The sequence below is a fragment of the Melopsittacus undulatus genome, chromosome 22 (genome assembly GCF_012275295.1).
Source record: "Melopsittacus undulatus isolate bMelUnd1 chromosome 22, bMelUnd1.mat.Z, whole genome shotgun sequence".
NCBI classification, from domain to species: Eukaryota; Metazoa; Chordata; class Aves; order Psittaciformes; family Psittaculidae; genus Melopsittacus; species Melopsittacus undulatus.
The window spans coordinates 1,035,130-1,048,936 of record NC_047548.1 but is presented as its reverse complement, the minus strand read 5'-3'; the positions used below and the strand labels follow the sequence as shown (position 1 = coordinate 1,048,936).

The 13,807-nt window shown below is 54.3% G+C and overlaps 1 protein-coding gene and 1 long non-coding RNA gene across 2 annotated transcripts; both read left to right on the top strand.

The window, feature by feature from the left end:
* The first annotated feature begins 4 nt into the window (after window positions 1-4).
* LOC117437429 (uncharacterized) lies at window positions 5-1,416 on the top strand. Its single transcript, XR_004550448.1, has 3 exons — window positions 5-128; window positions 524-673; window positions 1,389-1,416. It is a non-coding gene; the product is annotated as an uncharacterized lncRNA (long non-coding RNA).
* Window positions 1,417-1,976: 560 nt separating this feature from the next.
* On the top strand, window positions 1,977-8,510 carry LOC117437391 (hydrocephalus-inducing protein-like). The gene is made up of 10 exons (XM_034071714.1): window positions 1,977-1,996; window positions 2,162-2,320; window positions 2,890-3,170; window positions 3,347-3,566; window positions 4,264-4,476; window positions 5,826-5,989; window positions 6,247-6,397; window positions 6,644-6,874; window positions 7,144-7,368; window positions 7,834-8,510. The coding sequence occupies exons 1-10, from the start codon at window positions 1,991-1,993 to the stop codon at window positions 8,290-8,292; spliced, it is 2,109 nt and encodes a 702-aa protein (XP_033927605.1). The 5' UTR covers window positions 1,977-1,990; the 3' UTR covers window positions 8,293-8,510.
* The last annotated feature ends 5,297 nt before the right edge of the window (window positions 8,511-13,807 follow it).

The following is a 13,807-nucleotide window of genomic DNA, read 5'->3' as shown; positions in this document are numbered from 1 at the left end:
TGTCCAGGGACAGGCTGGAGTTCTCTGCTGTCCAGTGTGGGCAGTGCCAGGAAGAAACCATCCAGCTCCACAACACGTTCCAGGTCCCCTGTAAATGGTCCATCAGCATGACTGATCCTGTTGAGGAGGTAAAGCACAGACAACGTGTAACACACAACTTCTCGGTTGGGTTCTCTTTGCCTTTTGTGCCTTTTGTGCCCCTCTGGCTGCCTGAGCACTTGGGCTGCAGCTCGCTTGAGGAAGCTTTTGAGGGTACAGAGCAAGGCTGGTTCACCTGGGCCTGTTCACTAGCTGATGCTTCACTTCTCTGCTGTCTTCACCCATTCCTCCTTCTCTGAGGACACTGCCTCCCCATCTGCCTGCCCTGCCAGCATGTTTGCCCTCCAGTTCTAGGCAGTGGTGGCCACGTCTGGGTGGGATGAAGGTGCTCCCTGCACCGTGCCAGCATCTCGGAGCACTGCAGGAACCGAGGGTCTGTCCTCACAGACCAAGGAGACCTCACACCACTGGTTTCTGTGCGCAGGTGGACAAACATCTGCCAGGGAGCGAGCACCAGAAGCTGCTGGAGGAGATGAAGTCTGTGCCCTGTGGCTTTGAGGTGCTGCCCTCAGCTGGAAGCCTCGCTCCAGGACAGCAGTGCCACGTCCAAGTCCGTTTTTCACCCACGGAAGAGGTGAGATTGGTGGGTGTCACGCCAGGAGGTCTGGCAGGGCAGTGTGGTAAGGGGAGGCCAGCCCAGGGAGCGGGGGATGAGCTCTGCCTCCACATGGAGCTTCCTGCGCCTCAGTTTCCCCTGCACGTTCCCAAGCAGTTCGGGAGTCAGCTTAAATGATGGAGCATTCCCAAAGGCAGTTTGCATGTGGCCACCGTGACTTGGAAACTGGTAGCGTGTGACAGGATGGACACAAGTGCTTCCATGCCTGGGGACAGTCCCAGGGATCTCAATTGCTCGTGGAGATTTCAGCGTCTCGTGTCTGGCTTTGACCAGAGGCAAGCACTGAGCAGAGAAGATGATCCTTATTTGTGCCCAGTGAGAGCTCAGGTGCCTCTTGCACACAGCTGATGTTTGCCTGGTGCTGCAGTGCCAGGACTGTGTCTGAGGAAGCAAACCTTTCTCATGAGCGTTGCGCTCCCCCATGCCCAGGTGAAAACCTCTGAGAGCCCATTTTAGATCCACCTGGGAGCCAACTGTCCAGTTATGCTCCAGAGCAGGACTCGCTGCAGTTCCTGAGAGCCATGCAGATGCTGTAGCTCCTGCTCTAAGTAAATACCTGTTTTGGGTTCAGCTTGGAGGTGCTGACAAGACCCCTGACCCTGGGCGATTGTTGACTTGGAGGTGCTGTCAGCTGGGGCTTCACGGAGGAGCTTTCTGTGCTGCTTCTTTGCAGAAGTGCTACCGGGGCGAGCTGCAGATCCACGTTTGCCAGAGCAGCCAACGCCTTCAGGTGCCGGTCTTGGGACGTGGTCTGGAGCCACGGCTGGAGTCCATCCCCGCAGAGCTGGAGCTGGGACCGCTGCTGCCCCAGAGCCATGGGGAAGAGGGGACAGTGGTGGTGAAGAAGCCCTGTGAGGTTTACTCAGTGCAGTTTGAGCAGCAGCACCTTGCTGAGGAGCAGGTGAGGGGGAAGGTCTGTGCACACTCTGTAGATTCCCAGCACTCCATCATGGCCAGGCTTGTGCAGGGAGACGGGGGCAGTGCGCAGGGCAAATCCTGGTGGCCTTCCAGGGTTAGCCAGCTCTGCTGGCAGGCTGCAGAGGGACTTGGATAATCCCTGCCACTGGGGGGAAGGAATGTGGGAGGGGATGACTCGGCTGGGGGGCCTGCTCACATGGTGAAGGTCAAGAAACTTATCCTGTCTATGGTTTCTCTTCCTTCTGTGCACAGCCCCTACAGACACCAAAAAATGACAACAGCCCCAACAGCTTGTTGCTGCCTCCGTGTGCCCCGGGAGAGAAGCTGACTGCTGAGGCCCAAGGAAGGGGCATAAAAATGAAGGTGAGATGAAATCTAAAGGCTAAAACTCCAGGTGGCAACCGGCATGGTTTTCTCATTTCCTCCTCTCTTCCCCAGCCTCCCATGGTTTGGGTTTCTGCCACTAGAGTGGCAGAAAGCCTTTTCTCCTTCTTTCCTTTGGCTTGATATCAATCCCTACCGCCTCAGGTTGACGTTGTGGATCCACCAGGAAAGGTGGTGAAGCTGGGAAACGTCTGCATTGGACAGACGGTGAAGAAGATGGTCACCGTAGCCAACAAGAGTGCAGCCCCTCTCACCTTTAAGCTGAGGGTCACGTCCACTGTGCCAGAGTTGCAGGAAGCTGGGGTAAGGCCCGTTCCTTCTCTGCAGAGCACTTTGGTGTGCCTGTAGGGAGCGCTGAGCTGCTGTGGGTGGGAGCTAGTAGGTAATGACTCAGGTGTGGGCTGCCCTGGCTGCCTGTGCCTGCCCTGTCCTCCCTGCTGGCACTGCTCTGGCAGCAGATGCCTGCAGTGTGAATGCTTCAGCTGAGCTGGGTGCCAGGACTCCCCGAGAGCCAGAAGTGAGAAGGCAGCACAATTCCTCTAGCCTGTTTTAGACACATCCATCAGGATGCAGCCATGTGTTTTAGATCTGGAAAGGTGAGGGAGGTGAATCTTGAAAGAGGGAGAGTTGCAGCTCTGTTGGAACGTATGTGAAAGCTTTAGAAGACAGAGTTGACCTCACCGTGACCAGGTGGACACATGGTAGAAAACACCTTTGGTATTCCCTAGGAATGCCTAGGAGGGAATGAGTGGGACTGGGGCAGTGCTGGTGGGGACAGAAGAGGAATTGGAAGCCTCTTCCCTGAGTGTGGTGAGGGAGGCTCCACAGCTCACTTGCCAGATGAAATAGTCTCCACTCGTTTCTTTGGGTAGGTTCTGTGCTTGAAGCCCAGCAAGGATCTAAAGCTGAAGGGCAGAGGAGACACCTGCAAAGTGGAGGTGACCTTCTCCCCGAAGCGCCGCATGCAGCCGTTCAGCGGGGAAGTGCTGCTGGAGTGCCGCGGGCTGGTGCGCTCCCTCTGTGTGGTGCGGGGCTCCTGCCAGGGCAGCCTCGTGAGCCTGGACCAGGACCAGCTCAGCTTTGGAGCCGTGGTGCAGCAGAGCTACACGTGCCGGCGCGTCGTCATGCGGAACGCGGGCGACACGAGAGTCAGGTAAAGCAGTAGGTCCTGCCCAGCCTGAAGCCTTATTGCCAGGTGGCTCAGCGTCAGGCCTGAGATGTGGTGGGAAAGCCCACAAGAGACTTGCAGCCTCACACTGAGGCTTACACTGCCTTCACAGCTCCCCGTGGCTAATCCTTCTTTCCTGTCCTTGTGCTTTCCTCGGCAAGGTTTATGTGGGACGTGGAGAGCTTCAAGCCAGACTTTTCCATCAGCCCCACAAAGGGTTACATCAGCCCAGGGATGGATGTCCCCTTGGTTGTGACCTTCCGCCCCTCGAAGCTGAGCCAGGCTGTCCAGTATGAGGGGCTGCGGTGCTTCATCCAGGGCAGTGAGGCGCTGCGGCTTACGCTGGCAGGATCCTGCGTGGAGGCCCCTGGCCCCAAAGAGGTAACGCAGCAGGGACAGGATGGGCCCCTGGACCCCAGCATCTGCACCACATCTCTCCCAGGGCAGGAACTGAAGGACACTTGTGAGCACAGACTCGCTGGTGCTGGGGTATCCCAGAGAGAAACTGCTGGGCAGGATTGCCAGAATTCCTGAGCCCTGTCATTGCCTTTCTCCCCTGTTCAAGGTGCTGCTCCTCCAGTGAGCAGCTCAGCTGTCCTGGCTCTGCACTGCAGCACCCATGCCATGTATCCCAGCACTGCACCTGCAGCCACACTTCTCCCCCCTGCTGGGCCAGGGGAGGGCATTCAGCAGTAGGAAGGGGCAAGGCATCTGCATCCAGTCCCTGGGATGGGGCAGCCTGGGAGCTGTTGGCTCTTGCTCCCAAAGAGAGCGTGGAGCTCCTCTTCCTCCTGCCCGTGAAGGAAGGGGCTGTGTGGCTGCAGATCTTGTCCTTGCACAGGAGTTTCCTTTCAGGACTCCCCGTTTCCTTTCACCCAGCATGCGAAAGGCTTGTTCTGCTCCCTTCTTCAAGAGCAACCAGCTTGATTTACTCCAAAAGCTATGGCCAAAGCATAATTTTTGCATGTGACAAGGAAAAGCTGCTCCCTGTGCTCCAGGTCCTGGTGCAGAGCCAGCGTGAGAAGAGTGGGAAGGGTTGTGGGTACGACCCAGCAGCCTCTGTGCTCCTCTGTTACAGACGCTGACTTTCAGCTGCCATGTGCGTGAGAGGCAGAGCCAGACCATCCTCCTGTCCAACCCGAGCAGCGAGGCCTGGACCCTGCAGCCCATCATTGAGGGGAAATACTGGAAAGGGCCTGAATTTATCCATCTGGAGGCCAGGCAAAAAGAAAAGGTCTACCAGGTCACCTACAGACCCCTAACCATGAGCTCTGAGAACAAGAAGCACCAGGTACGTGAGCTGTGCCAGCGTGTGCTGACCCTCGTGGCATGACCCTTTAGCTCACCCTGCTTTGGGCAGGAGGTTGGCCGAGATGACCTTCAGAGGTCCTGTCCAAGCTGAAGGTGTCCTGTGCCCTCTGTTGGAAGCTGGGTTTTGTGGTGGCTGGGGGCCAGGCACAGGCAAAGGGCAGATGGGAACTCGGGCCTGACACCAAACGTGTTGGAGCAGCTGACCTAAAGAGCCAGGCTTTCTGAAGGCCAAGAAATGAAGTTTGTTCTGTGCAGCTCCTGGTGGCTGCTTGTGGCAGCCCAGGGGGCTCAGAGACCCCCACGCTCAGCGCACGGCTGCACAGGCTCTCCGAGCCCTGGGCACAACCACTTGTGCCTGTCCTTGTGCAGCTTGCAGGGAGCAAGAAGGGCAAAGCTGCCCTGCAGTTTCTCAGTGCCCTCCTGGCCGTGAACAGGCAAGTGGGAAATGAGAGAGATCTCTTGACAGTCATGCAGGAGCTGTGGGAGGAGCCCTTCCTGCAGGTCTCAGGCTGGGCACATGGGGGTGACTGGCCCCTCTGCAATGTTTCCTGTGCCACAAGCTCATAAATCCAAGGGGTCAGTTCAGAAGGGCTCTGGGGTGCTGGAGCTGCCGGGTCCTTGTCCCGCTCCAGCTGACCTTACAGTAGGCCAGAAATGAGGTCAGAGATTTCTGGTCTCCGTCTCCAGGGTGCTCAGCAGATCTGTGCCCTTAGGGTTGCACGTGCTCAGTATGTCTTTAACGTAGAGCCTGCGTGAGGAGTCTTGCAGCTTTCAGCTGCTGTGGAGGCAGAGGAGATGGCAGAGGCAGGTGTCTGGGATCCACGGGCACCCAGAATGATCATGGATATGAGCTTTCCATGGCCCACGGCTGGTGGGCCCCTGTTGTGCCAGCTTAGAGGCTGCTCTCTGGGCAGTGCTGTTGGGGCTAAGGCCAGCAGGACTGAGGCAATGGAGCTCATGAGGGACGGGCACCCCCTGCCCAGGGCTGTCCCTGCATGAGCACAGGCTGGCAGGGACGTGCCCAGGTGAGTGTGGCCAGTAAGGGAGTGTTGGGATGTGCAGAGCAGCTCTGCTGCAGGGCCCGTGTCTCCTTGCTTTGCCCAGAGATGCTGCCTCTGTGTCCTGTAGCTGTGCCATGTCCTGTGGGCCATGCACCCACTCACAACCAGCTCTGAGCAGGTGCGATGCTGGTGCCTCCTCCTGCACGGGACAGGGCTGCAGGCAGAGCTCTGCCAGCTGGGCGTGCTGGAAGTTGCTGCAGTGAGAGCCTGAGGCATGGGGCTGGCCAGGGGTGCTCCAGAGCCGACTTGTCCTATTCGTTGTCTGTAGGGCTCCATCTTCTTCCCCCTGCCGGACGGGACAGGCTTACGCTACCACCTGGAAGGAACTGCTGAAGCCCCCAGGTGTTCAGGGGCCATTTCCCGGCAGGTTCCATGCAGGAAGTGCCACATGGAGCTCATCCCTGTGTCCAACTGGCTGCACAGACCACAGAGGTGAGTCCAGCCCAGGAAGTCTGGAAGTGCCTGGAAGCTCCTTCCTGAAAGCTTGTCCCTCTCCTTGGCCGTGTCTGGCCATACCCACGTTCTGCCTGTGCAGAGGCACCCTGGAGGGCTTTCCTCCAAGGGGGATGAGAGCTGGTGCCCTGTGCCTGAGGCACTGAGGGTGAGAGGGGCTGTATTGTACCCCCACACGATGGGTATCCTATGGGAGTCCTTCGTGTTGACCTTCACTGTGTCCTTCTCACCCACAGGTTCCTGGTGGTTATTGACATGCTCAAACCAGAGAACCTGGAAAGCAGTTCTGTGCTGCAGGGGTGTTCCTACATGGACGTGCCAAGCTCTGCGAAGAAGGACTACCAGCTCACCTTCCTCTCCTACAAAGAAGGAGTCTTCAGGGCAAAGGTAAGTGAGGACACTGGTCTGCAGGGCCCTTCAAGGAGCTGTTGGCTCACCGAGAAGCTACATGCCTCTTCATACCTCCACGTGCACAGGTCCTATGAAATACCGCACGTGCTTTCTGTGGTCCTGTGCTCTTCCTCGGTGGGTGCTCACAGCCATTCCTGGAAGCAGGGCGCTGAGCTCAGGGGGCTGTTTTGGGTCTGTTTTCATGTGTGGAATGAGCAGCCCTTCCCTTTCTGTCTGATTTAGGTGACCTTCCTCAATGAGACAACCGGAGAGTACTTGTTCCACATGGTGACTTTCAAGGTGGTGGCTTCAGGACCCATGGGCACTGTTCAAATGAGCACCGCTGTTCGGCAGAGAGTGTCCTCCAGCGTCAAGGTGGACAACCCTCTGCCTGTCCCGGTGACATTTGACATCAACTGCAAAGTGCCCAACGTCAGCGTTCCCCAGCACTTTACTGTCCCTGCACAGTCGAAGGTAGGGGCAAAGCTCCTCCGGCTCCCTCTGCTCTCCCTGCTCCTGGCTGCAGGGGATGCTCTTGAAGGCTGATGCGGTTGGGATCTGTCCCTAAGTGAACTGTCCCCCAGAAGGAGCAAGGCTGTGCCCGAGAGAGGGGAGTCAGAGCGGGGAAGGCAGCCCAGCCTTCCGGCACTGCCTGAGCACAGCAGGGACCAGCTGCCCCTTGTCAGGCACACGTGTTCCATGCCTCTGCCTGACAAAGTGGCTTTTTCCTTCCTTCCTCCCAGGCGGATCTTGTCTTGGAGTATCAGCCCCTGCAAACGGGTGAGAGCAGCGGGCAGCTGGTGCTCCAGAGCAGCGACTTGGGCTCTCTGTTTTACACCCTGCAGCTGAAAGCCACCTGGAGCAGGCCAGAGAAGCCCGTGTATTTCCGCACCAGGCTGGGCTCCCGTCAGACCATCACCACCAAAATACGGCATTTTGCCCAGCAGAAGACCGAGTACCTCGTACAGGTGAGCGCGGCTGCCGGGGCTCTGGCTGGGAGGCAGCTCCTCTGGCCAGCACCAGCCCTCTCCACCAAGGGCTCCAAGTGCCTCTGGCTTGGGGTGGCAGAGCCAGGGTGGCCATGTGAGCCCAGGGGTCTTCCCACTGGTGTGGGCTTGTCACCAGCTGCACTGTCCTCCCTTGCGGGCCTGTGTCTGCTGCCCTGGCTGGAGCTGCTTCTGCAGGCGCCACGGTGCCTGGGCTTGCTTCCCCCTTGCAGCCCAGGTCTGGCAGTCGGGCGTCTTGGGGCTTGGGTGCAGGGTTGTCCCTGCTGGGCACGTTTGCACAGTTCTCGTGCCCATTCCCCGCAGGCACTCACCAGGAGTGTGGTGTGGGTGGGCCAGGCCAGGGCCAGGGCACCATCGTGTTCTTCCCGAGGTGCTGGCTCTGCTGTTGTGACCCACCCCCCATGGTCTCTTGTCTCCCCTGCACAGACCGACTGTGCCGACTTCCAGACGGCAAAATCCATCAGTGCGGCACCCGCCAGTGCTGGGGGCTCGGACCTGAGCGTGGAAGTGACCTTTGAGCCCTGCCACCTGGGCGAAGCCAAGGCCACGCTGCAGCTCAGCTCTGCATTGGGCGGGCAGTACTGCATCCCACTCATCGGCCTTGCGCTGCCCCCTGAAGCCCAGGGCCCCTTCCTCATCCCAGCCGGCGGCACCACCTCCATCTCCTTCAGGAACGTCTTCCGGAAGGCCACGGCGTTCCAATACGCAGTGAAGCACCCGGGCTTCACCGTCAGGGCCCCCGAGGTGCTGCGCGCCAAGAGCAGCACCACCATCACCGTCTCCTTCGCGGGCGGCCCGGCTCCTGTCACCAGCAGGCTGGTGGTCTCCTGCCCTGGGGGCTCCTGGATCTACCACCTCCGGGGCCTGCCCTCCCCCCGCAAGTGAGCAGCTGCCCCCGGCCCTTCCTGCCACGTTCGTGCTCTCTGGAGCAAATAAATGTCATTTAACATCCTCCCACACGACGTCCTTGTCTCTAAATGGGAGAGACGTGAATTTGCTGGATGGACACCCGGTGGACAAGGAATTGGCTGGATGACTGCACGCAGAGAGCTGCGGTCAGTGGCTCTATGTCCAACTGGAGACCAGTGAGGAATGGTGTCTCTCAGGGGTCGGTGCTGGGGCAGACCCTGTTCAACATCTTTGTCGGTGACACAGACAGTGGGATCGAGCACCCTCAGCAAGTTTGCTGACGACACCGAGCTGTGTGGTGCAGTCAGCGTGCTGGAGGGAAGGGATGGCATCCAGAGGGACCTGGACATGCTGGAGAGGTGACCAACCTCCTGAAGTTCAGCAAAGCCGAGTGCAGCTCCTGCCCCTGGGTCAGGGCAATCCCAAGCACAGCTACAGGCTGCAGGGAGAAGTGATTCAGAGCAGCCCGAGGAGAAGGGCCTGGGGGTCAGAACATGAGCTGGCTTCAGCATGGGCTTGAGCCCAGAAACCCCCTGTGTCCTGGGCTGTATCACCACCAGCATGACCAGGAGGTCAAGGTAGGTGATCCTGCTCCTCCACTCTGCTCTCATGAGACCCACACTTGGAGCACTGGGTAGAGTTCTGGTGTCCTCACCAGAAGGACGTAGAGCTGTTGGAGCAAATCCAGAGGAGGGTCATGAGGATGCTAAGGGGGATGGAGCAGCTGCTGTACAAAGACAGGCTGAGAAAGTTGGGGCTGTTCAGCCTGGAGAAGAGAAGGCTGCATGGAGACCTCATAGCAGCCTTCCAGCATCTGAAGGGGGCCTACAGGGATGCTGGGGAGGGACTCTTGATCAGGGCCGGTAGCAATAGGACAAGGGGTGATGGGCTTAAAGTGAAACAGAGGAAGTTCAGGTTAGCTAGAAGGAAGAAATTGTTCCCTGTGTGGGTGGTGAGGCACTGGCACAGGTTGCCCAAAGCAGTGGTGAATGCTCCATCCCTGGCAGTGTTCAAGGCCAGGTTGGACGTGGCTTGAGCACCATGATCTTGTGTGAGGTGTCCCTGCCTGTGGCAGGGTGTTGGAACTAGATGATCTTAAGGTCCTTTCCAATCCAAACAGTTCTATGATTCTGTTATTCTCTAAGATTCTTTGGGAAAGCATGGTTAAGACTTCAGGTGGTTCCCCTTAAAGGTAAAAAGTGGAGAATGAAGACCTTAGGCCCACTGTAGGAGAGGATCTGGTTCGAGACCATCTTAAGAACCTGACTGTGCAGAAGTCCATGGGACCTGATGAAATCCATCTGCGGGTCCTGAAGGAGCTGGCAAATGAAGCTGCTAAGGCACTGTCCATCATATTTGAACAATCATGGCAGTCAGGTGAAGCTCCCGATGACTGTAAAAAGGGAAATACAAGCCCCATGTTCAAGAAGGGGAAAATGGATGACCCAGGGAATTACAGAGCAGTCAGTGTCACCTCTGTGCCTGGCAACATCTGGGAGCACATTCTCTTGGAAGGCATGCTAGGGCACATGAAAAACAACCAGGTGCTTGGTGACAGCCAGCAGGGCTTCACTAGGGGAAAATCCTGCCTGATCAATAGGGTGGCCTTCTATGATGGGGCTACAGAACGAATGGACAGGGTTAGAGCAGTTGATGTCACCAACCTGGACTTGTGCAAAGCGTTCAACACTGTCCCACACGACATCCTTGTCTCTAAATTGGAGAGACATCAATTTGATAGGTGGAGCACTCGGTGGGTAAAGAACTGGCTGGATGGGCGCACACAAAGAGTTGTGGTCAATGGCTCAGTGTCCAGCTGGAGACCAGTAATGAGTGGTGTTCCTCAGGGATCGGTGTTGGCACCGGTCTTGTTGGACAGCTTTGTCGCTGACATGGACAGTGGGATTGAGTGCGGACTCAGCAAGTTTGCCGATGACACCAAGCTGTGTGGTTCGGCTGATCCACCAGAGGGAAGGAATGCCATCCAGAGGGACCTGGACACACTTGTGAGGTGGGCTGATGCCAACCCCATGATGTTTAACCATGTCAAGTGCAAGTCTCCAGTTGTTGCCACAGAGTACAGCTGAAAAAACCTCACTCAGTTGACTGAGAGCTTCAGTCTCTGTTCTCTCCTAAGCCTGGTTTTGATAACACAGTAGCAAATGCTGGTGAGCTGAGGGATGACATCTTCAAGTTGTTTGAACCCACTGAGCACCATGACATTGCAGGAAGCTTTTGACTTCAAGTGCTGTCTGTAACTGGAAATAGGCATAGGAGCTCTCTTAGCAAAGCAGTTTGGGTGACAAAGTGCATGTTAGGAACTAATGTGTATACTGTAGAAATACTTTGGATTTTTATGACCTTCTTTCTGTCCTTTTCCTCCCGTATAGTTGCAGAGGTTTGCTAAGAAACTGAACTTGGAGGCCCATTGTTTTGGAACAGCCTTGGCTGTGAAACCTGAGTTTCACCTTGTGGAACTTCATGTTTGGACAAGGGTGTCTGGATTAAGGCTCTTGATTCCCCTCAGCAGGCTTAACTGCAACCAGGCATTTGAAGGCTTCTGGGCTTTTCATTTGTTGGCAAGGCTTTCTCAAACCTCTTAGGAATAGGAGAGAGCAATGAGTCCATTTCATGATGGAAAAGGGGAAAAAATAATTATTTATTCCGTGTTGTGTTTATTACTTGGCCTTTATTTTCCTGAGAATTTTACTAGGAGTGGGTGGAAGTTGCAGAGAGGGGAGTTAATAATCAAGATCCTGTAGAGCTTTGAATTCTGTTAGGACATGGGCGGTACACATTGTGTTCTCCTCTTCTGTGCCCGGCCTGTGTGACCAGATCAGTGTGCGCTGTGGGGAGTTTGGACTTGGAAGTGAGACTGCCCTGGGGGCAGTGCCATGGGGTGGCTCTGGCGGCAGAATTGTAACTAGACTGACGGGGACGTGGGGAATCTACCCCAGCAGATCCACTGGTTAAACTGAAACTAGGGACTAGAGGAAATAAAGTGGAATTTAGTGGATACAGGAGCAACTTATTTGGCATTAAATCAGAGGGGAAAGAATTTGTTACAGATGTGGGAGCTGCTGGCACCAAGAAAAAAAAAAAGGGGCATTCTTTCTGAAACCCTTAAAGTACAAATTCAGAAAACAAATGGGAATGCAGAAATTGTTATGAACACTAAATTATCCAACATTTTTATTAGGGAGAGAAGCAACATTTAAAGAAGGTAAACTGGAATTAAGAATTGTATGACCCAGAGTAGGAGCCAGTGCAGGAAGGACCTGATCTTGACGTGAGGTAGGTATGCGACCTAAAATAAAATGAAGTACAACAGTGAGACTTGGATCTTAAAACAAACACAACACACACACACACAAATGGAAGTTAATTCAAAACCATCATTCTCTCTATATTTTTTCCTCCCAAGCTTGGTTTGGGTTTTCTTCTCTTTCAGCTGCCAACATAATGCTGCTGCAAACTGAAGAGATAACATAGTTCAATCATTTGCTGCCCAAACATGGACCCTGTGCTGTGCTTCCTGCTGATCCGGGGAGTCTCTGGGACCTTCACGCCAGGGCTGGGGATATCCCAGAAAGGAACCACAGATCCCAGACCAACTCGGGACCTTGGTAAGACCCTGAGTTTATTTCTTTCAAAAGGCTTCTTTTTGGTAACTTGTCCACATGAGTCACAGGGGATGCCCTGCGCAGTGGGTAAGGATTTGTTTCCTTGTCTGGACATTGTATTGGGATGGAGGTCAGGACCACTGCCTCCAAAGGGAGGATTTTGAAGAAATCCCCATTGGGTTGCATTTTGTAGGGTGGGTTTGGATGCAGATGGGAAGAGAGCTCTAGCCCCATCATGAGGTGAATAACAAAAGGGGCTCTCCGAGGTATACAAGCTCCTTACACCAGGGAGCAGGGGTGGGGGTGACTATCAAGGTGTCGTTTTCTGTGTCAGATTTATGAGCCTAGAAAGAGTTAGCTGGGCCCTTTAGGGAAGATCCTGAAAAAGTAACTAAAGTGATGGAGACGATTATTAGAACACCAGATCCAGACTGGAATGATTTACAGGTAGTCCTGGATACTTTGGTAAATAAAGTACAGTGCTGGCAAAAGCAAGGGAGGAGGCAGAAAAGATCCATATGTAGGGGGCACAGGGCAGTGTCAGTAGAAAACCACTTTCCCTCTGCAGACCCTCCATGAGATCCAAATCATCTACCTGAGCAGGAGCTATTAACCAAATACCAGCGGTTGGTTATGTTTGGAATGAAACAGAAGGATACAGGTAAGGACCCTGAAAAAGGTGCAGCACAGTTATCTTATACTTTTATTGGTCAATCAGACCCAGGTATTAAATGCTAGCTGCAAAAACTGGGAGGGACAGACTCTCGGTCACTCAATAAACCAGTGGAAACAGCCTGGAGAGTATCCAGTAACAGAGAAGTTGAAAGGGAGAGTGAAATAGTAGGGAGAAAAAATACATTGTTGGCTGTTGCTCTCCCCCAGGAAAGCAGGAAAGAGAGGAGCAGCCTGGGAGGAAAGGGTCAGAAAGAAGGATTATATGGAAAGGTTGTGAACAGACTGCATGGGATGCACTTGGAGAATGACCAGAGTGCAATCTGTAAACAGAGGGAGCACTGGAAGAGAGAATGGCCTCGGAGTCAAACACCGGAGATTGAGTGGAATGTCAGGGCCTGCCCTGACATACTTTAGATGAAGCCTGAGGAGGAGTGGGGGAAGATTCAAAACCCTCCCCAGCAGAGCCTCCGGTTACAGTTAGGTTGGGCAATGATAAAGTACAATTTCTTGTAGAAACAGAAGCTACTTATTCTGTTATAAATTCTTGTCAAGTGCAAGTTATCTCTGTAGAAGCTTCTATACAGAAAAGCTATCTATAACAAATCTATGCCAAAACCAAGGACTAACATGACACAGAAACAGGCTCTTCTCTCTCCAACTGAGAGAAAGCAGCTTGGCTGTTTGAGATGGCTAAGTGAGAGAAAGCAGCTTGGCTCTTTGGGATGGCTAAGTGAGAGAAAGCAGCTTGGCTGTTTGAGATGGCTAAGTGGAAAAAAATCAGAATTGTCATAAAACGACAGCACTGATTTTTCCAATAACTGCCTCAATCAGTAGCAACCTTGTTGTTAAACCAAGAATGTTGGATGCTGATTTCTACTGAAAAACACATTTATTTCTCAGCCCTACTCAGCCAGCAATGCAAAACTTTCCATCTGATTCTTTAATTGAGTTTAATTTTTAGATGTACCTATGGTTTTTCTCAAAAAGCATCCTTCTTTCAGTCTTCTTTTTAATCATGTACCAGAGTTTTAGTTGAAATAATCTTACTGCAAGCACGCATCCCCTTTCTTATAGCCAATTCAAATGAAGCCGTTTAAAAATCAGTTGCCAGTTGTATTCCCCACAACTCTCTGTGCACACTGATTATGGATCAGCTGTTGTGTAAGTCATACGTTACAGCCTAGGTTACAAGT

What these genes read in the sequence shown, in the direction of transcription:
- LOC117437391 (XM_034071714.1), top strand. An exon ending in GCGGGCGACACGAGAGTCAG is followed by an intron (nt 3,171 to 3,346) that starts GTAAAGCAGTAG and finishes TTCCTCGGCAAG; the next exon opens with GTTTATGTGGGACGTGGAGA. An exon ending in CTGAGAACAAGAAGCACCAG is followed by an intron (nt 4,477 to 5,825) that starts GTACGTGAGCTG and finishes CGTTGTCTGTAG; the next exon opens with GGCTCCATCTTCTTCCCCCT.